The following is a 23,709-nucleotide window of genomic DNA, read 5'->3' on the forward strand; positions in this document are numbered from 1 at the left end:
CTGAATGAACACGTGATAGAGCAGGGAACTAAGATACGAGATTTTTCTAAAATAGGTATTACTTAATACCTTGTTTTGCAATACCTTAAAAACACACATTTTGAAATATATTAAAAACTCATTTTCCTCCACACAATAAAGATTTAAACTGGCTGAGAATCCTATTCACTGAAAACTTACATCATCTAAAAAATGTGAACAATCACTAAACATTTGTTAATGATTCAACTTTGAAACCAAAGTATTCCTTTTGTAAGTTTTGGATAGTTTTAACTGAAGAATAGTCTAGTATCACTTGTCTGTACGGATAAGAATTTTCTGAATTTCATGCAACTAGATAAAATACAGAAATAAATTAAGTGTTTAGGAAGATATAAGACTACAGTTGTCATTCACAGCTCCCAATTTTGAGATTGTGTTCTTAATATAGATTCATCTTTTTTACTGATATATAATATATAGGCTTTATGGTAAATAAATATTAATGTGAACTTATAAAATCCATTTAATAATAAAATGTTGCTTCTATCAATTTTATATTTAGTGTTGTGACATGAATTTGACAAAGTATTCTAGTGCTTTAAAAAATTTGAAGAACAGTGCTGGATTTAAGAACTGCTCTGCATTTTTACTGAGACCAAGAAATCCAAAGACTTGTGAGAAGGACACATTCCCCATGGTAATGGCTAACTGCTTAGATACAATGAACAGGATATAAATCACTGAGATGGCTCTTCCGCAAATACATATATTTCTTATCCCCACAGAGTTCTGCATGGCATATTTTTTTGCAGTACTTACTGGTGCCACTATTTTTCCTGTCTGTCCAACTTGCATGTCATTGGGAACAAAGCCAGCATCAACAGCAGCACGAGAAGCACCAACTAAGGGGAAAAAATATTTGTCATTTGTTTAAGCTCTATTATTCAGCTATTTGGGATATTCACTGACAACTATAAAAAGAAAAGACATTAATATAGTACATACATAAAACATATATTATAACCTGCTTGGGATATTATATAATGCTCCTTTATGTAATAACTTCACAGCTTTAGGAAAAAAAAAAAAAGGTACTATAATATCATTACCCCTGGGACCAGATAAAGAAAAGAGTTACATATAATACAAGACAAAGGTTTAACCAGTATTTTCTATCTAAAAATAAAAATTACAACTTAACTAGCCTTCTATCGTCACTCAGCAGGAGTCAACTAGGAACACCATACTTGGAGGAGAGCCACACATCTCCCAGGAAAGGTCAACAGTGAGCCTCAGGTCCTCTTCATCTCTATCTAGAGAGCAAAGAAAGGAGCCCCAGACAATACTCCTCACTACCTCCTAACATTCACAGTCGCACCACTGCTATCGAGTCACTGATCACACCCTGCCCTTTATTTAGATCAGTCACCGCAACAAGACCCAGACCCAAAGGTCACCCTTTATAACCCACACGCTGATCCCTATAATGCCCCGCATGCTCCCGAATCTGCACCATCTTCCACTGCTCCCCAGTTCCTGAACCCTTACACTACCATTTCTGGAACTCATACAGCCACAGCCCAGTAACAGCAAGCCACACTTCTCTGTATCTTCCACCTATTTGTCGAGATGTTCCCTGGGGCAAGGATTCTGGTGCCACTCTCTCGCAGATGTTGCTTTGTCTGACACCATCTTCATACTATTGGGCTTTGCTTTTCATGAATACAGCCATTTAGCCACTATTAGGACCATTCTTTTAAACCCAATCCAATCAGGTTTTTGCCCCCACTACCCTACTAAAGCTGCTCAGAATCACCAATGATCTCTAAGTAGCTAAATCCATTAGGCAGTTTTCAGTCCTCAGCCTTCTTGACCTATAAGCAGCATTTAACATAGTTTATCACTCCCTTATGTAAAGAAACACTTCACCTGCATTCCAAAACATCAGACTCTATCCTGGTTTTCCTACCTTACTTAACCCATTACTTTTTGGTCTCATTCTCCCCTTCTCCCCTACCTCAATCTTACAGTATCTAGGGCTTTGTCCTGGGACCCCTTTTAATTTTCACTCAGTCCCTTTGGTGATTTCATCTAGTCTTACGGCTTCAAATACTATCTAAATGTAACTGATACCCAAATTTATAGCTCCAGCCCAAACTTCTCCAATGAACACATTCCTATTCCAACTGCTTAACTGAAATCTCTACCAGGATGTCCAATATTAGACATCTCAAAACATAGTAAAGTCATTCCCCAGTATCTGCAGGAGACTGGGTTCAGGACCCCCAAGGATATCAAAATCCCAGGATGCTCAAGTCCCTTATATAAAATGGCACAGTATTTGCATATAACCTACCAACATCCTCCTGTATACAGGCACACCTCAGAAATATTGCTGGTTCGGTTCCAAACCACCACAATAAAGCAAGTTACGTGGACTTTTTGGTTTCCCAGTGCAAATAAAATTATGCTTCTACTATAATCTACAGCATTATGTCTTTAAAAAAAGAATGCACATACCTTAATTAGAAAATACTTTATTGTTAAAAATTTCTAGTCATCACCTGAGCTTTCATCAAATGGTAGTCTTTTTGCAATAGTAACATCAAAGATCACTGATCACAGATCCCCATAACAAATACAATAATAATAAAAAAAAGTTTGAAATATTGTGAGAATTACCAAAATGTGACACAGAGACATGAAATGAGCAAATGCTGCCAAACAAAAACTTCTCATCATCATCTATATCTAATCTGTCAGGAAATCCCAGTGGTTCTACCTTCACATACATATCCTGAAACTGACTACTTCTCCCCATCTCTACTGCTACTATCCTCGTCCAAATCATGAGCATCTCTCACATGAATGACTGAAATAGCCTAATCAATCTCCTGCTACTGAACTGATCACCCTACAGGCTATTCTCAAAATTGTAGCCAGAGTGATCCTTTCACTATGTGTCAGATCACGTTCCCCTTCTACTCAAACCTTTCCATGGGTCCCCACTTCACTCAGAGAAAAGCAATCTCCTTACAAAGGCCTATAAGCCCTATGTGATCTGGTTCATTACTCCCAATCTTATCTCTTCCTACTCTCTCTCTCTGCACTTTTCCTTCGAGTCACATTGTGTTCCCTGCTAGTCATCAGAGGCCAGACATGTTCCTGCCTTAGCCAAACCCTTTGCACTTTACTGGTCCCTCTACCTGAGACACACTCTCAGATCTCCTCCTGGTTTGCTTCCTGATCTCCTTCAAAACTTTATTCAGATGTCTCCATCCCATTAAAGCCTACTCTGACCAGCTTATTTAAAACTGTAATCCTCTCTCTACAACACTCCTCTTTTTCCTGTTCTATCATTTTCCATAGCATTTACTACCTTCTAACATACTGTACTATTTACTAATTTATTGTGTTCAGTGTCTATGGTAGGCAGAAAAATGGCCCCTCCAAAGATAAATTAACTTTCTAATCCCCAGAACTTGTGAATTTTACCTGTCACAGCAGATTTAAAGGCTCTTGGGAGAAGGTGCTTATCCTGCATTATCTAGGAGGGCTCTAAATGGCATCACATGTGTCCTTGTAAAAGGGACACCGAGGGAGTTATGCTACAGACACAGAGGTTACTGAAAACAGAAGAGGCAGAAACTGGAGGGACGTGGCCGTAAACTCAGGAATGCCAGGGCAGCCACTGTAGCTGGAAACAGATTCACCTCCACAGGGAGTGTGGTCCTGCCAACACCTCGATGTCAACACACTTCTGACCTATGCAACTCTGAGAGAGTAATTTTCTGCTGTTTTAAGCCACCACGTTTATGGTAATTTGTTACAGTAACCACAGGAAACTAATATAAAGTCTAGTCTCTCCCAAATAGAAATGTAACTTCCACAAAGGAAAAGATTTTGCTTATTTGGTTCAGTGCTTTTTCCCTAGCTCTTAAATAGTGCCTGCCATACGGTAGACACTCGATAAGTATCTGTTCAACTAAAGAATGAATGAATGATACAGACAGCCAATAGGCACATGAAAAGATGCTTAATATCGCTAAGTATTAGAGAAATGCAAACCAAACTATAATGAGGTATCACCTCACACTGGTCAGAAAGGCCATCATTAAAAAGTCCACAAATGATAAATGCTGGAGAGGATGTGGAGAAAAGGGAACCCTCCAATACTGCTGGTGGGAACATAAATTGGTGCAGCCACTATGGAGAACAGTATGGAGGTTCCTTAAAAAACTAAAAATAGAACTGCTATATGAGCCAGCAATCCCACTCCTGAGCATATACCCAGAGGGAACTCTAATTTAAAAAGATACATGCACCCCAATGTTCACAGTAGCACTATTTACAATAGACAAGACACAGAAACAACCTAAATGTCCTTTGACAAAATGAATGGATAAAGAAGATGTGGTATATACACACAATAGAAGACTACTCAGCCATAAAAAAAGAATGAAACGTCATTTGCAGAACATGGATATCCAGAGATTATCATACTAAGTGAAATAAGTCAGAAAGAGAAAGACAAATACCATATGACATCACTTACGTGTGGAATCTAAAATATGACACAAATGAACTTATTTACAAAATAGCAACAGACTCACAGACATAGAAAACAAACTTATGGTTACCTAAGGGGAAAGTGGGTGGAGGAGGGATAAATTAGGAGTCTGGGATTAGCAAATACAAACTACTTTATATAAAATAGATAAACAAGGTCCTACTGTATAGCACAGGGAACTATATTCAATATCCTATAATAAATCATAATGGAAAATACGAAAAAGATAATGTATATATATGTATAACTAAATCACTGTGCTGTATACCAGAAACTGACACAATACTGTAAAACAACTATACTTCAATTTTTAAAAAATGAAATGAAATAAACATCCTCAAATACCACCATCTGATTATAGTCAATACTATGCCTTTATTCCGACAAAACCATAACTGCTTCTATGGGTACACATGTTAGGTAATATAAAAGCATATAAAAAGCCTAGAAAGTTATACACAAAACTCTTAAAAGGGGGAAGACAGAACTGAGACTTTTTTTTTAAAAAGAAGGATATATTCACCTAATAGTTGTATAATTAAAAAACAAAATATTTTTAATTTTCTGATTTTTCAAAAAAATCATTTCATTCTCAATACACTTTTAAAAACAAGTTCTCTATAAATTCATGTTCTCTATAAATTTTTAAAGTAACATTAAATGTTAATTTCTACTTGTAGAAGAGGATTACATTAGACTACCAAAAAAGAAAGAAAACAAGGGCATTCCTGAATATGATATAAGCACTAAAGCTGACATTTAATTTTTTTAATGGTAAAAACTACTAAAATTTGGCAAACATTAGGATTGTCACATAAATAAGAAAAATTGAGGACACCCTCTACTTACTGAATGCTTTACCATTTATACCTCGAAAGACTGAGAAAACTGTTTCAGATAGAAGAGTTGAAAACCAAAGAAAGCAAAAAGAAAATCTGCAGCCTTGAGTGACTTACATGTAAATGAAACAATAAAGAAAAAATATTTCCAATGAAATGGGGACATTTTTCTAGGGAAAGTAACTTTACCTGCAGCATGTAGTTGATCCGCCAAATCATACAACAACTTAAAGTTCTCTCCACTCTTCAAACCCCGACCTAATTTAAAAAGATGGGGAAAAAAATTAAGCAAATATAAACTCCATTCCATAAAAATTTTGCAACTTTGTATACATGAGTGACTCTTCATATTACACAACTGCCATCTCTTATACAAAGCCTTTCCTGGCTTCTCCAATGATACTGCTGTTCTCCTATAAAGCAGTCAGAACTACTGTAATTAACTAACAGGTTAACTAATTGTATAATCAGTCTTTAAAATCAGTCTTCCCCACTACAACAAAAACTCTTTAAATACGGGATCCATATCTATCTTCATCATTGCTATATCCACAGTATTTATCAATACTTAACTGAACAACTGAAAGAAGTTATTATTTGAATGGAAGTCATTCCACTAGACTTTAAAGTCCTTAAGAGCCAGAATAACCTGCCTTTCCTTTTTGCTTCTCCAGCACTTTGCAATGGGCATGGTAGAGAATATATATATCCAACAAGCATTTCTTGAATAAATAAGTGAATAAACGAGTCAGATACACCTTTTTGAAATATTAAATTATTTCCTCACAATGCTACTTGCAATATGAGGCTGTTTGGAAGCTTAAATATTTCATTTGATGTTTAGTTTGAAAAGATTTTTAAATCATAAGTCATTTTTTCAAAAAGTCAGCAAGCTATAATTTTTTTTTAAGGAGGGAGCATGACATACAAACAGAAGCAAATCTGTGCAATATTAACAGCTTTTGTATTAAATGCAAAGAAACTTTCAGAGCTTTCCATAGAGACCTGGAAGTCTTTCAAACTAGAGTGAAGGGTGGGAATCATACAACACGATCCTGAGACTGCAACCAGTTCTATGATTCAGAAGCCAACCATACTCTTCAGAATAACATAGAAGTCAGTCAAAAAGACAAAAATACCAAGTTGCAAAGCCAGAGTTGAGATTTGTACCATGCTCCCCCTGGTGCCAATGACATAGATTTACAACGGAAATCGCAAATTATTTCTTAAACTCATGATTTCATTTTCCTAATTGGTAAAATGGGAGTAACATTTGTAATTTACCTACTTCTTACATTTGGGGGAAAAAAAATCTGTGCTCCCCTAAAATAAACACTAGTAAAAGCAAAGTATTTTAAGTTTACATCATCTTTTAAAATTAATAAACTACAAGATTTCACTTACCACCAGATACCACCACTTTGGCACCTGTTAGCTCTGGTCGATCAGTTTTTGTTAATTTCTGGTCAAGCCATTCTGATATGCCCACTGGGGAAGTACTTGATACTGCATTTATTGATATATAGAACAAAAAAATGACTATGAGTTCAAGTTCTATAATAAAAATAATCTTGAAGAGAAATACACAAAGAATTAATTCCATGAAATTTGAGTTTTCCAGTTACTGTGAATTTTTTGGCTCCTAATTTCATTCTGATTTTTGGAAAGACTTAAAGGGGCGAGATTCCAGCCTTTACCTCATTAGCTGTATAACTTTTGAGAAGTCATTTAATTCTCTGAGTCTACCTGTAAAACTGGAATAGCACTCTCTACGGGGTTCAGTAAGATACTGTATATATCAAAATGTAACACCCTTCATGCCTTTACTATTATTACATTCTTCTGTTATACTCAATCTCTATTATAATAGGAAACAGTGAGAGGAGAGTAAAAAACCTTGACATCAATATAACACATTAATCTTAATGGCCCCCTTCTCTCCTACCCCTTTGATGTACATACACCAAAGCGATTAGTACCCAGTACCAAAAACGACATTTAAAGACATGTTATAATTATTTCTTATTTTTGTACAAGCTTGGGAATATCATCTAGACTGAGCTCTCGATCACTTTGCATTAGAAATTTAACTAGAGGCCATCTCTTATTCTAACATTATCTGTGACTGAAAAATAAGAAACTAAAACAAACAAAAACAGGTACAAACAAACACTCACCCTCTTCTGAACCAGCACTACCTCCACTTGTTGTTGCAGCTTCAAAAGATGTTCCCCGGACGGAAAACACCTTTACTTTTTCATCACACTTCACTGTACATAAAGCATTTCCTGAAATACACATTTATTTAAATAAAAACAAACAAACAAACAAGTATTCCTTTGAGGTTCAGAATTTACTTCACAAAGGAAGAAATAACTGTGGACCAGGTACTTGTTTTCTGCTTCAACTAAGCATAGGACAAAGGTATAACATTGAGGAAACCTATCAGTGGATATCTTGTAACCTTGGATGTCTTTAAAAACAGAACAAGTGCTGACCTGCAGGGAAGAAACAAACTGGAAGAGGCAGCCACACTAATCAGCTACACTCTTCCTAAAAGGAATATAAACAAAAGCTTCTTTCTCCAAAAACAATAATCGGTAACTCAACAACATGAGCTGCTACTATTCATGCTAATAGAGGGAAAGTAAGTGGAAACATGATAGGACAAGAATTGTGATGTGCCAAAATTTAACAGGATTTGAGACATTTCTTACGGGTTAGCAATCACATTAAGAGTAACCTAAACTATGACCAAATATTTCCTCTTAAATACTACTAATGTTGAAAGATCTGATTTGAGAATTGACTATTTATATTGAAACACACAACTGCAATCAATTACAAAGAACAAAGAGCTCACTGCCTTCTCCAGACCCACTAAAGACCAGCATGCTTAGCAAAAGATTAATCAACTAAAGAGACACTGAAATGAATTTTTTTTCTTAAATGAATTTCTTAATGCAGATGGAAATGGAGTAGAAGCAGCATAAAAGACTGAAAATACTACTTTAAAAAAATAGAAAGTTTTGCTTTCCCATAACTTACAAAATATACTGAATAGTAAATCTAATTTTTATTGATCACTGGAAAATTCTTACTCTATATTGAATGACCAGGAAGGAAAGAAGTGCATTCTGGATCAGAGGGAATTGTCATGTCATGGTCTAGCAGCAGTTCTAAGACTGAGATTTTTCTCAGAAATCTTTAAGATGGTCCATGTTTTAAAATTCTATCTTTAAGATTAATTTTTGCTCTCAAAATTTACAAAAATTTAGCATGCTGATTATTTTCCTTGGGTACTCACCTGCATAAATAGTTCTCACAAATGTGTCAGGTGATTTGATTGCAATGATGTCAGAAATAGGGGCAACATCAAGTTTGGCTGCTATTCTGGGCAAAAGGTTCTAAAAGCAAAATAAGCAGTGAGTTACACACATACATGCTGATGAATGGCTATGAAATATCAGCAGTAATATTCTCTAAATGCAAATTCTATACAAATTTTAATTCAAACATTTTATATTTCACATGCACCTTGAGTCATACAACAACTTCAAATACAACTTTTGGGACAGTCTCTGACGACATCAAGAGTTTTATGAGCTTTCCATTAATAAACTACCTTAACTCAGGATGTTGAATTATGAGATATGACATTTGCTTTAAAGATCATCACTTACAAAGTGTGACAGTTACAGATAGACTATTGAATTTAGATAAGAAAAGACAGAAAAATATTTAGAGTAGTAAAATTCTCAAATACTGAAAAAGAACATACTTGTATCTATTTACTTAATGCACATGAAAAAATTTCAAAGCAGACATTTTCACCTTTTTAAAAAGTGATGTTGCATTAAAAAAAATCAAAATCTAAGGGTCCATCAACAGGAGGGGATAGGCTTATAAATGATAGTTTTCTCCATATAATGGAATCTTACATAACATTTTTTAAAAAATGAGAAAAGTAAAGCACAGCCTGTATGGTATATATAAAAAGAACAACAAAAATAGATGTATATGCACATAACATCTCTGGAATAGATACATGTGATAGCTTTGCGCCCACTAGCAGGGATCACTGGGCAAGCCACGATATCTCCAGAGCTCAGTTACTTCACATCACAATGAGAAGAGAATCTCTATGCTTCCAGTCTAAATTTTCTATGACTCTAGGGCTCTAGAACAGAATCGTTAATGAAGAATGAATAACCATACTTTCTAGACTCAGAGGTTTTCCCAGATGATAACATCATCTAAGTGTAAGTTTAAAAGTGAAGTGTTGCTTTTATCACACAAATAGAAAAGGTGAATTCTACACTGCTTTCTACACAGAGCTTATTCCATGGCATCTCCTAAACTCGGTACATGATATCACCTCTAGGAGGCAAACTCTCACTCCAACAGTATTCAAGTTCCTCTCCTCATTCCATCCTCAAACCCTCTCTGTTCCTCTAAGAATTCTATCAGCATTATCCTCTAATCATTCCTTTATTCTGCATCCTCCCATATGCATGTACAATTACACGATTTAATTGACACTAACAGGTACTTTATTTTAAAATAATTTTAATATACATACTATATGACCCTCAACTGAATTTATAGCATCCCAAGAGCAGAAGTTTTGTGTCTTCCACTTCTCTTCTGTCTCTACCCTGTACCTAGTAAGTGGTTGTATATAAATTGATGCTAACAAAAGGCTGTTGACAGCCTGAGTCAAATTTCCTCCTGTTGCATTTCCACCAGTAAAGATTTTCTAATTTTTCAGTCTGTTGTTACCTATGTTGTATAGTAATCCCCTTTCAACCATGATAAAAGAGCTACAGGAAAGTACCACAGTTTATAAAACCACAATTAGAAAAAATTAACATCTCATAGGAAACTAAGGGCTGGGGAAAAAAATTAAAATGCTATTAAACATAGTTCTAACTTGGTAAATAAGAGGTTTAGAAGACATCTGCTTTCAAAACAAACCAAATTTGTCAGTATTTAAAGACTGCTTCAGTAAGTAACTCTTTCCCCGAACCACCCACCTTCTTTAACTGTTCAGGAAATACTGCTGGAATATTGTTACCTGGCTGAGCAGATTCTCTTACAAATTTTATGTTATGCAGACTGTCTCTCTTTTTAAGTTTTAGAACTTTCTAAATTCCTTGAAATTTAATATCTTTTACACTCTTATTGTCCGTTTTATTTTAGCACATCTTGAAAATAAAAAAATTTACCCCAGTGCTTAAAGGCACGTTTTTCCAGGTCTGATCTTTTGTCTACATGTCCTGAGGGTGGGTGGTAAACAGATCTATCTCTACACCACAGGCTCAGGGTTTCAGGGAAGGAGAGGCAATAACTAACAGAGTAGTTTCTTGATGCACAAAAAGATGACAGATTTTTAAATTCTAGCATAGTGGTATAAAAATGTGGTATCTTAAAAACAGTTGGTGAAAGACTGTTAGAGAGCAAATTGTTTAGCTTCATCTGATGGACTCTTTCTCATTCCAAATCCATTCAGAGGCTGCAGCACCAGTTACTATTATGTGACCCTTGTTCTCAAAACTCCCACATGTCAGAACACAGTAATTCAGGCCAGAGTATTAAAATCTAGCTAATTAGATACAACAAACACCCTTTCTTGGTTTAACAATCTTTTAGGTAAACTGTCATCACAGAAACTCAAGACTCATGAAATTGTTTAAATCATTCAACATGGAATCAAAACTCTCAGAGATGGAATGGTCCACGAAAATCTTTTAGTTCAATGCTCATCTACAACATCCAAAGTACAATAGTTGAATGTCAAGCCTCTGACTTAATCATATCCAGGGAAAGAGAAACCTACCATAGAGGAAACCCATTCCATTTTTCAGCATTTCTAGTTGTCAGATAATAGGCATCACTTGGTCAAACTGCATCATTTTACATATCAGAAAAAACAGACTTCAGAAAGGTAAATAATTAGCCCAGAGTCATGCACCTCTGTAGAACCGTTTTACTTACCAATTACCAAACCTCATACAAAAATGGAAAACCTCATGACAGTCTGCAATGTGATAACGCAATAAAAGAACAACTGCTCATTAAACTCATGTACTTATACTGTAGGTTGAAAGTTCTGTTATTGCCTAAAAAGTCTATTAATCTTACAAGAAAAAATCTAATGAGTTCAAAGTAATAATTCTGAAGTTAAAAACAAACTAGAGCAACTTACACAGGTGACTGTGCAAAATCGCTACGTTTGCAGTGATTCACGTGTAGAAGCAATATTGCACCACAGATAGATATTCACAAGATAGATAGATATTCATATTTTGCAAGAAAAGAGATCAATATATTGGGAACTCACTGCTATTGCCACTCAACACAGTTAGGTGATGAAAGAGCTTATATCTTATTCCCCAAACTCGTATTTAAAAATCAATTACAACAGAATTGTGAATATAAAAAAGTCAAATCAAGACAATTCAAAAAAGAAATAACCATATGAAAAAATATTTGATCTCATTATCAGAGAAATGCAAATTTTTTAGAGATTATAATTTTTCCCATCAGATTGGGGGAAATGTTAAAATGTACAACAGCAAGTGCTGGCAAGGTATGCAACTGGTGGAATGTAAACTGAGGCATCCTTTTTGAGAGAGCAATTTAGCAATATACATCAAAATTTTAAAAGCACACAGACTTTGACTCAGCTATTTCACTTCTAGAACTCTATTCTAAATAAACATCAGTACATGTATACACAGGGATGTTTCCTTGCAGCAAAGTTTAGAAATGCAAAAAATTAGAAATAATTGTCCATCCTTGGCTAAATATGGAATATTATGCAGCCATGTAAAAGATGAGGCACATTATGAGAAAATATTTAAGACATACTCAAGTAAAAACTCACTAGTCACAAAACAATTCATGCTATACTATTCTATTCTAGAAGTTAAAAAAATTTTTTACATGTACTATAATTTGAAAATCCATAGGAAAAGTCCTAAAAGAATGTATAATTGTTAACATGTGTACTTTGGAAGTGGAAAGAGAGTTGGGAATAAGAAAGGGGAACTTTGATACCTTGCTCTGCATACTGCTATACTGCATGTATTCTTTATAATAAGAATGTATTTGTGTACAACTTAATTTATCATCTTGAAAGGCAAAAATAAAAACCACAAATGGCAGCTTATTAAGAATGGGATAAAGACAAGGGAACTAGGATAATACCCAAGGCCAGAGAGCAAGTAAAGCCCACTGACAAATTCCTTCTCCTGGGCTCCTCCTACATTCCTTACTTCCCCTTTAAATTTCATGCAGACCACTACCCATCTGATAGCACATTCTTTCTTCAGACATATCAGGATGCACACGATCAGATTACAGCTTTCTTTACCCTAAGGACATCTTCAGCCATCACACAACCCCTCCCAAATCCCCTAAGCAGATAAAATTTGGCCTTTCAAATACCCATCAGCCACTCAGATAAATCATCCCTTATGATGGGTTACTAATACAAATGACATTTGTACAAGACAGTTCAACATAGTTTTTAAAGAAAAATAATTTTTAAAATAGCTTAGAGTTTTCTACATGACAAAATCTGAAAATCTGCAAGTGACGTTCTAATAAATTATGACCAAGTCTTAAAAGAACAGAGTCATCTCTACAACAAAAGTTGAAAGCTGGGAGATGGCATCTTAACAAATTATAACAAAATCCAGAAAGAATAAATTTTAGCAAAACTACCACATTAATTCAGAAAACCAAGATTTAACTCCCTAAACTAAGTCTATTGTACATTCCCAGCACAATGAAATCTATCTCTTCCAAGAAGTGACATCAGATTCCACATTCTCAATCTTCTCACCTTTCCAAAGGCAGATGCTCCAGCACAGATGTGTGTGTAATTGAACTGCTTCTGAGTTGCCAAAATCAATGGTGTCAGTTCCTCTGAGAATTAAACACATTTGACAAACACATTTCATAATATTTTCATATTCATATATTCAAGCATAATTTAGACATTACATTTTTTCCACTGGAAAAGCCCACCTGGAAGAAGGCCTTTGTATGCATCATGCTGAGCCACCAGGACTTTTGCTACACCTGCTACTTTGCTGAGATCTTGTGCCACCTATAAATATAAGAGTTTTTAATTATACATCTAACAGAAGGATACAAATAGAGGCACCATTACAAATATCAACAGAGCATAAAATCTTAGTGGCCAACTATAAAAACTGTTCTTATTAGAAAAAGGGCTACTTAGGAATAAAAAAAAGTATTTAACAAGGAAAATCTTAAGTCAATTGATCTTACTACCAATTGACCTTAAACAAAAATTCCTACCTTGAAAAAGAAAAATACTGAATAAATCAAAATCAACACAACTGTCCATTTAAATTTAGTTGTAAATTGAGCTCTTTACCCTTCCCTCACTATAAACATCAAGTTCATCATTTTAGAAATGGTGTAAATGAGGTAGTGGTTAGGTTCTCTCTCACAATAACAACACAGCCAATACCTTTCAGTCTTGGGATTCCTAGAGATAAAGAACAGGACTTAACCACACTGGCAATACAGGCCAACGCACTTTATTTGACAACAATAATTTCTGCTGATACTAAAATCAGTGAATCTGAGCAATAGAGAAAATCTTTTTTTTTTTTTTTAAAGCCTACAGCATCCAGCATTCCCAGTTCTCCCATCCAAGTATTAACCAGGCCCGACCCTGCTTAGCTTCCAAGATCAGATGAGATAGACATGTTCGGGGTAGTGTAGCTGTAGAGGAGAAAATCTTACATAACAGTCCATTTTCAATCACTGAGCTCCTGCTCATCTACATATATTTATCTATAATGAAGCAAAATATTTTCTATTTTAATTCCTCATTTTTCCTGTTTGGAATCAGGATGAAGTTCTGGGAAAGCTTTTCGACCACTCAGATTTTCTGTATACAGAAGGCACTAAGAATTCCTTCTTTTAAATCTCTCTAATTACAGCATGACTGGCTTCTGCTTTAGCAGAAACATAGCAATCATATGTCTTCTGTCTTGTGTACTCCATGCTGATTCACTGATGAGCAGGCATAAAAGGCTGTGCCTCCTGCCCCAGCTCAACAGACGGTGAGGTTGCAACAATATTCACTGAAGAAAGAATGCAGTGCAAAAGCACCTCATCTGAACCTGCCTAGGCTGTTAACAGAGTCTGGTACTGGTTGTTTTTAAGATTAGAAAGAGACATGATAGTAAGACTGTAACTGAAGAAAAGATGATTTGTTTTTATTTTTCTCAAAATAGTGCAAATAAAATAGCATCAAATATTTTTCAAGTCATATCAGAATCATGGTTTAAAATCACAGCAAAATAAATAAATCCAGAACTTGTATATCTGAAAGCAGGGCAACCAAAAAGACAGCTTAGCCATATCATCATACATTGTGGTTAACATCAATTATATATGATTTAATAGTTGTTGGCAGGATTTAGGTAAAGAAATCCACATGACCCCAAACTTGCTAGAATACATTCTTTTAAGATACCAATTTCAAGTAAGAAATTGGACAGAAGCAGCAATAACACACTGAACTTGCATTATGTCACATGCTCTGTATCAGTATCACTTAATAAAAAATAAAATCCTCAAAAGAAATGTGCTCTTCTAGATTTCTTCCCCTGAGGTCCAAGCCCCCAGTTACACACTTGACAACTCCTATACGGTATGAGAAGGAACTGGTGACTCAAGCTGGGTAAGCTTAATTGAAGCACGATTTCAACTACACTACAGCCCAGAGGTACAGGCTCTGCAAACCACATTATAACTCCTTTCCAGGGGGTCAGTTTACAAAGCTGTCATTGTCTTATGTCAAAAAAACAAAACAAGGAACATCTTTTAGTATCAGGTATGTTTGGAAAGCATAGTACTTACATTTGAATTCTTAAACCAATTAAAAATTAACACCCATGATACTTTTTCCAAATTTACCACTTTCAGGAATTAAAAGCAATTAGCAAGTATATTCATCAATACAAAAAAGGAATCTGCTATTAACCTCTAAGGGGACTCAAATATTATCACTCTACTTGGTACCTGATGGCACATGATGGTGCCAGTGGAACTAAATCAAGCATTCTACCTCATTTCAAAAGATAAAATGCTTAGTGAGCAAACCTTTTAGTTCCTTTTTCACACGTAGTAACAGCTGTGATATTGACCATTTAATGAGGATTAGAGCCCAGTTTGGGTTACAGTCCTCAGCATAATTCTCTGTCGCCATCTTTCCCTGTCTCTTGATGGAGATTATATTTGCTATGGTTGACCTTAAGAATTTCTCACCTTGTCACATTTGGTTCCAGCTACTAAGCAGGACACTTCACCTCCAAGACGTTTAGCTGCAGTGATGGTATTTAATGTAATGGGTGCTAGGGTATCATTTGCATGCTCAGCTATCACCAGGGTACTCTGAAATCGCAGCAATGAGGCCTAAAAAGAAAAAATAGGAAACGAATGTTGAAATACAATCTTTTTTGTTCTAATTGTTAAGCATGTTTGCTTTAAAGAAAATTGTATGCAATATTCAGTTCTATAAATGTATTTACAAAATTCTTGCTCAAAAGCAAAAATTGGGCTATGTGTCTATCACTCTATTACTAATAGTCTTACTTAATAAACACAGAAAATGCAAATTATTTCTACTGTTAGAGAAAATTTTTATTATTTCCAAGCAACTTTCTCATTACTCTATATTCAACTAGAAACTGCTAAGTGTATCTAAATTTTAAATCCTTAGAGCACATTAACTATCAAACTGGGAATCAAACTACTACCAATTACATTCATTTACAGCAATCCTCCTAAAGAGCACAGTATATCTAGAAATAATGGGTATGAAATCAATTACTAAAGTTCTCTTGCTCCAGGTAAAATTAGTTCAATGCCAAAATAACTGATAACATACATCTGTCTTTAAAATACAACACTACATAGCAATTTTGCTAAGGTTTCAATTCTTTAAATATGCTTCCAAATTTAAAAAAAAACCACAGCTTTTGGACAGTATCTTGGAATCAACCACCTTCCATCCATAGCTACTGTGGACCATCAAGAGACCACCAATAGTTCATGATTATTTGAAATAAATTCAAACACTGGGAACACAATGAACAAGAATGGTCCCTGCACTCAAAGTTTTCAAGGGACAAAAGTTTTCAATTAAAAAAAAAACAAAAAAAGAACCACTAAGAAACTTGAGAAACCAGGGGAGGAAAAAAGTTTTCAAGGGAAATAATACTTGTTCACATACAATTGTAAGGCAAAGTAGTTTTTTGATGAATGAAGAGGTGCAAAATGTTGGAGGCTGCAGATCAATGAAGTAGAGAATCACGAGGAAGAAAGGAAGTTTAGGTGTTCCTGCCACGTGAAAGGATAAGGAAGCGCACCACAGGCATGAGGAAAGGAGAAAATTTTTGAACTATCCTTGTGGAAAACGGCAGTGAGAAATGAGAAAAAGAAGCACTGATGATCAAATGGCACAGGGTGGCTTTGAATTCAGCAATCATCTTCAGATCTAGAATTGGAATGACAAAAGCATAGTTTAATACACACCCAGCACTGGAAATTTATAAGGAGGGTAAGAATGAAGGGAAGCCAGGCACTGGGCTATAATGCTGGTTACACAACTAAATTGACAAAATTCATATATTTATGTTTACTACATTGTCAATATCAACTGCTATATTCTTCACCTATTTATTACTAATATACTAGTTCAACTAGTATCCAAAATCATTTGGGTTATTAGTAATTTTTTTATTATTATAAACAATGCAGAGATCATCCTCATAGCTAAATCTCTGCACTCATCCTCAACAGACAAGAGTTCCTTTTAGTCTAGGAAGACCTTTCTGATTGGAACTTGGCCAGGTTACTCTGGCTGCTCTGCTTCCATAAATGACTAGGCCGGATCCTATGCACCCTTCAACAAAATAGAAGCCCTTCTTCCCCTAAGCTTCCTACCTCTTCCACTGCAACCCCTTCCTTCTCCTCAGCCCTCTAAACCCCCTCTACTCTTGATGAATCCAATCCCAGAGCTGGGGGCCAGAGACTCCAGGGCAATCCTTCAGGGGTAGAAATGCTTCCAGAACCACAACAATGAGGATAGAAAGAGGAAGAGGACAGCACTGCAGAACAGGCTAGAGGAAGGAATCACCTGCACTACGTACCAGTGGATGACATTTCTTGTCTTTTTCCTCCCTTTTTGTTTACTCAAAGGGAGCAAGGAAAGGGAAGAAAATGAGACTTCTGTTTTTGCCAAATCAAGTAGCTGCTTGTATAACTTTTCCTTCTTTACAATAAAAATAAAACTTCCTTCTCATGGGAGATGAGTCTTTACAGTTGAGGTTAGAAATCGTTATGGACATCTTAAGATTCTCTTCTTATGACAAATTTCTAGAAGCAGGAGTGTTAGATCAAGAGGTAGGCACACTTTCAAGGCTTTTAATGCTGATTGATACAAACTGTTCTCCACAAAACAATTCACAACAATTCACAATTCCTGGGATGGACTGAAAGTTCTTAGCAGTCAAATATCATGCCTGTTCATTTCTGTATCCCCACAGTCTAGTACAGTGTTTTTTCCAATACACATCTGTAGAATTATATGGTACTTCTTTTTTAATCAGAAGAGCACAATATCTTGTAAAGAACTTTGTAATTAGGACCCAATGGCATAATTTATGATTTAAATCACATTTCACAAGAATTGCCAGTAACAAAACTATTTATTACCAATATATATCAGAACCATATTTTTGATTATGCTTCCCACATCATTTACAATAAAAATTATGAGCTTTTCATCACTATTTAAAGAATATATCCAAGATTTGGTGGCAGAAGGCCCACATTTGCTGTAAATTATAATTCTATCATAAGATAAATTAGGTGGTTTCCTAAGGAATCATCAAGCTTTTTAGAACTTTCAAGGGGACAATGCATATTGTTTTTAAAAGACTATTAAAAATTAGATTTATAAGAGTAAACAACAACAAAAGAATATATGTAAGAACTACTCAGTCTATCTATCTGATCAATCTTTACTAAGCAGTATATACATAAGGGCACTCCATATTACTTTATCAATTGACTCCTTTATACTTTTTTTTAATACTAAGCTTTCTTCTACTTCAACGTTCCACCTTCTATTTCTCAGATACCACCTAAAGAGAAGCTGCAGCTACTAAACATGGTTATGTAGCTTAACTCAGCAGTAATAGCTGTGTGCAGCCTAGAGCAGAAGAAATTGGTCTGTGACCTTTAAAATGTTATTCCTCAATCCACACCTCAGTTTCTTCATCTTCAACAAACTAGATCAACAGCTTCTAAACTAAACATCATAGAAGACTAAAGGTCTCCCAGGGGCACCTCAAGAAGCCACCACACAGACGAAAAGTGAGAATCGGGCAGGCAGGGCTGCTGGAATGGACCTGAGCTTTGCTTTAACCGAATTAACCAAACTAACATTTACAGAGCACTGTACTAAGATAGATATAAAGTCTTGCCTAAAACTCAGAAAGCCTCTATGATGGAGGTACTATTATCACCCTAACTTTACAGATGAGGAAACTGGAGCTCAGTGGCTATACAGCTGAGAGACAGAGCCAGGTTAAAGTCCAGGTAGTCAAACTCCAGATTTGGGGTTTTAATTACCAGCTCACATCAACGCACCATCATTTTTAGCTGTTCTATATGTGGGTCATTTCTGTAAGATTTCATTTAGCAAATATCCTCTTGGTTTTTTGGGAAAAAAAATAGCACTGGTCAAAAAGAAACAGTAAGATGGACATCAAAGGCCTCTTTTCTAGCCCTAAAAATTCTATATCTCTAAAATCCTATTTTAAATAGAAGTGGTATAGAATATCACTAAAGATTCAAAAAGTACCTGAAAAGGTTTTGAAATGAAAGTCATTTTATTATCTTTTGACCCATTGCATCTGTATACTTTAGGGTCCTCTTTCTAATGGAGAAAAAAAGAAGCCAAATCTTCAACATTTAAAGATAATTACTAAAATAATAAGGTAGCTGTTCAGAAGGAATCTCAATCTCTTCAAAACACTGCTACTTAAATTTAAATTACTTAATGCAGAGCAGTGCCACCATAATTCTTGGTCATCAACCTTACCTGAGCCCTTAAAACTGCCTAGCGATGTTACTATGACATCCTTGTTGGCTTCTCTCTCACTCTCCACAGCAACTATTTCAAAGAGTCCCTTCTGCTGTTTTTCAAACTGCCAAAGGTCTGCTCCCTACTCTAAAAAAGCCTCACTTCTTACCTCCCAATGAAAACTGAAGCCATCAGGAGAGAATGACTTCCCCTTCCTGACCTCCAACGTAGAGATTCCCGCCCCTGCCCTATCACAACAGAAGCTGCTGCAGGTCCTTCCTCCTGGATCTGATCCCTTCATCTGGACTCCAGACTCCATCCTCTCAAATCAAGCCAAAGACTTCTGCATCTTCTCTCATTAACCTCTCCCACTTCTCCCTTTTCCTGGGCTCCTTCCCGTCAACTTTTAAACATGTTTGAGGCTCTTCCAATTTTAATGAATCCCAAAATTAAAAATCCATTACCCCACCTTCCACTCCAGCTCTCTAATTCCTCATCTTCCATTCACGCCTCAGCTACTGTACTTGTATCCCGGCTTCTAACCTCACCAAAATTACCAACAAATACTCTTCAGGCTTTACCTTACTTGTTCTTTCAGCAATGTTTGAAATTGTTGACTAGTCCATTCTTACTTTCATGGATTAATTTATGACTTACCAACTATGTAAGAATAACATAGATATAGATACAGAGGTATCAAATCTCTCTCCTAAGTGCTAGGCCTATAATTAGCTTACACCTGCATATCTGATTGCTCAACTTGTCTCATCAGCCACTCACCAACTCAGCAAATTCAAATCTTAACTCATCTATCCCCTGGTCCCCCAGCCCACTCCCACACGGCTTCTCTGGAGCTCTTTAGAGGATGCATCACTCTCCAACAAACTGCCCAAACCATGATCTGGGAGTTATATCTGTTTTTTTTCCCTCAACTCTCACAACCATTCAACCACTAAAGTCATAACAATTCTTCCTTCAAAATACAGTATCTCCTAAATCTATTCACTACTCTCCATCATCAATTCCACTACCTAGTACAGGCCATTATCTCTCTCCAACTGACTCCCAGTCCAACTTTGCTCTCCTCCAATCCATTTCTCCCAGTGATCTTTCAATGATATAAACTCAATGTATTATTCTCCTGCTTAAAACATATCAATTGCTTCCTGCCTCCTTAGGATATGGTAAACAACTCCTTAGGTTGGTTTACCAGGCATTTTATTCTATGGCTTAATCTACCTCCCTAGCCATTTATCCCATGCGTTATTTATATCTTATTTTCAGATACTTGACCTTGCCCTACTCTCTCTGACCTCCAGCTTTCCCACACATTGTTCCCTCTGCATAGAGGACCTCTTCCCCTGTGATTTGATTAGCTTCCAGTTAATCACCCTTATGTTTTCTGTGTAAATGCCAATCCCTCCAAGAAACTTTAGTACAGAGCAGTGTTAAGGAAATACAGGCCTAGGGCCACCCTGCCTGTGTTTAAATCCCACCTCCACCATTACTTCTCTGTCCCTCAGTTCCCAGATCATAACATGGGGATGATGACAACAGTAACAATAATCTCAAGAGTTGTTGCGAGGATTGAATTAGTAAATGTAAAGCTCTTGGGCTAGTTCCTAGGACATAATAAATGCTCAATAAATGTTAGCATAAAAGCTTTCCTGAATCTCCACAAACTGGTTGACTCTGCCAGCCCTGACACAGTACACTAACCTCAGTACAGTACTTGACTATACTCACCTGATTATCTTGTCTTCCCTACTTGATTGTCAGTACAGAGGTTATGTCTGATTTTCTTATGATTACAAACCCAGCCTCTACTTCAGTGTCTAGCACAGAGTAGAAGTCCAATAAATGAGTTGAACATTCCTTCTAAAAACCTCTTCATCAAAAGGATGAGAAGACAAGTCACAAACTGGGAGAAAATATTTGCAAAAGACATATCTGATAAAGGACTGTTATCTAAGGTACACAAAGAACGCTTAAAACTCAGTAATAACAAACAAACTGATTTAAATATGGGCAAAATATCTGAAAAGACACCTCACTGAAGAAAATACGCAGATGGTAAATAAGCACAAGTAAAGATGCTCAACATCATATATCATTAGGGAGCTGCAAGTTTAAACAAGAATGAGATACCACTACACACCTATTAAAACAGTGAAAATCCAAAACACTGATAACACCAAATGTTGGTGAGGATGTGAAATAACAGGAACTCTGGTGTAAATTAAAAATGGTACAGCCACTTTCAAAGACAGGTTGGCACTTTCTCACAAAACTAAATATACTCATGCCACACAACCTTGCTACTTACTCAAATGAGCTGAAAATTTACATCCACAAAAAAAACCTGCACATGGATATCAACGGAAGCTTTATCCATAATTGCCAGAAGTTAGTAGCAATCAAAATGTCCTTGAGTAGGTGAATGGATAAACTGTGGTACATCCAGCAAATGAAATATTATTGAGTGCTGAAGAAGAAAAAAAATACCTATCAGGCCAGGAAAAGGCATGAAAGAACCATAAATGCATATTACTAAATGAAAGAAGACAGTCTGAAAATGCTACATAATTGTATGGATTCACCTATAAGACATGCTGAAAAGGCAAAGCTAAGGAAGCAGTAAAAACACAGTAGTTGCCAGGGGCTGGCAAGGAAAGGACAGGGCACAGAGGACTGTAGGGCCATGAAATTATTCTGTATAATACTACAATGGTGGATACATGTCACTGTATACTTGTCAAAACACATACAATGTATAACACCAAGAGTGAACCCTAATGTAAACTATGGATTTTGGGTGATAATGATGTGTCAATGTAAGTTCATCAGTTGTAACAAATGTACCACTCTGGTGCAGGATGCTGACAGGGAGGGAGTGAAGGAGGGTGGGATAATATGGGAATGCTCTGTACTCTCTGCTCAATTTTAATCTTAGTCTCAAATAGTAAAATATGAAGTTTTCTTTCACATATCAGCCACATATCCTTACTAAATTGACTGGTCTTTGTGAGACAGCAGACTTCTTGAGGGCAGGGTTTAAAGGGATTATCATCCTCTCTTCAACCTTTTAGGGCCAAACTTCTTGAAAACAACGTCCTTACACACAAATTCTACTGCCTCACCTCTCTTTCTCCTTTCCTCATAGCAAACCGGCTTCACTTCCACTGCAACACTGGATCCAGTCTCTTCAAAGTCACCAACAACCGGTGATAGCTAAGTCCAATGAACACATTTTGGTCCTTTTCTTCTTCAACCTTAACAGCTTTCACATTGCTTTTGCTTTTCAGTCTTTTTAGGAACAACAAAGTAGATTTACTGCTCAGGAGTTCCTGCTGTGATTTTAACTGTGTTCATGTAGTAAACTACCACAGGTGTTAGAAGAGGGAAAAAGTTGGACTCTAACTCCATACTTTACCCTTCCAAACCCACTCAAAACCTTAGGTAGTAAGAATAAGTTTAATCTACCTCCCATCACTTTGAAAACTAAGTGGGGTTAATGGTATGGGGGTGGGGAGAGGGTCTTTATGCTTACCTCAAAAATTAAAAAGCAGGAATAAACTATAAAATCTTTCCAACTTCTACTGAAAAAGATAAATAATATATAAAGTCACCCATCCCTATTTTAACATACATTTTGTAATAATAAAATGTATATTACATTTCTGAACTTAAACTAAGTAACTTACTTTAACCTCTTTAGTAATAAAATATGGTAGCTTTTAATCATGACTAGAAATGTCATATAACATTGATTATAATATTAAAGACAGTCAATTTACTTCACTTTAAAAACAGGCAAGACCCTTAAGCAGATACATTGGCAAGCAGCATGATTTTACGAAACTCATCTTATGCAATAAATCTTTTAGCATCACATCAAAATTGGCTTTCTTCTTTCAAAAGAAATTAAAATTTGCATGTGAATTACAGAGTTCAATCTCATTCATCAATGCTAGATCATGGACTCTGAAAAATGTCATGTTCCTTCATACCAGTTTCATAGTTTCTGAATCATGATAGATACGCCTTCCTGCCTAGTAATGAATACAGTAATAGGAAAACTCAAATAACCTTGAAAAGTATTGCTTCTCTATCCAGGTAAAATGTTTCTTTGGTATCTTATTAGTCAACAAATCAATTTCAAATGTAAATGA

At 35.8% G+C, this 23,709-nt stretch overlaps 1 protein-coding gene across 1 annotated transcript in view; it reads right to left on the minus strand.

Moving 5' to 3' along the window:
• The window catches only part of ETFA (electron transfer flavoprotein subunit alpha), a 61,666-nt gene that overhangs the window by 34,622 nt on the left and 3,335 nt on the right, over window positions 1-23,709 (minus strand). The window contains exons 2-9 of the mRNA XM_031440763.2: window positions 15,712-15,858; window positions 13,429-13,510; window positions 13,244-13,326; window positions 8,699-8,798; window positions 7,569-7,679; window positions 6,796-6,897; window positions 5,581-5,649; window positions 802-884 (exon numbers count right to left, since the gene is read on the minus strand). Coding sequence (XP_031296623.1) covers window positions 802-884; window positions 5,581-5,649; window positions 6,796-6,897; window positions 7,569-7,679; window positions 8,699-8,798; window positions 13,244-13,326; window positions 13,429-13,510; window positions 15,712-15,858 — 777 coding nt within the window. The remainder of the gene's footprint in view (window positions 1-801; window positions 885-5,580; window positions 5,650-6,795; window positions 6,898-7,568; window positions 7,680-8,698; window positions 8,799-13,243; window positions 13,327-13,428; window positions 13,511-15,711; window positions 15,859-23,709) is intronic.

This window comes from Camelus dromedarius, chromosome 29, assembly GCF_036321535.1.
Source record: "Camelus dromedarius isolate mCamDro1 chromosome 29, mCamDro1.pat, whole genome shotgun sequence".
NCBI classification, from domain to species: domain Eukaryota; kingdom Metazoa; phylum Chordata; class Mammalia; order Artiodactyla; family Camelidae; genus Camelus; species Camelus dromedarius.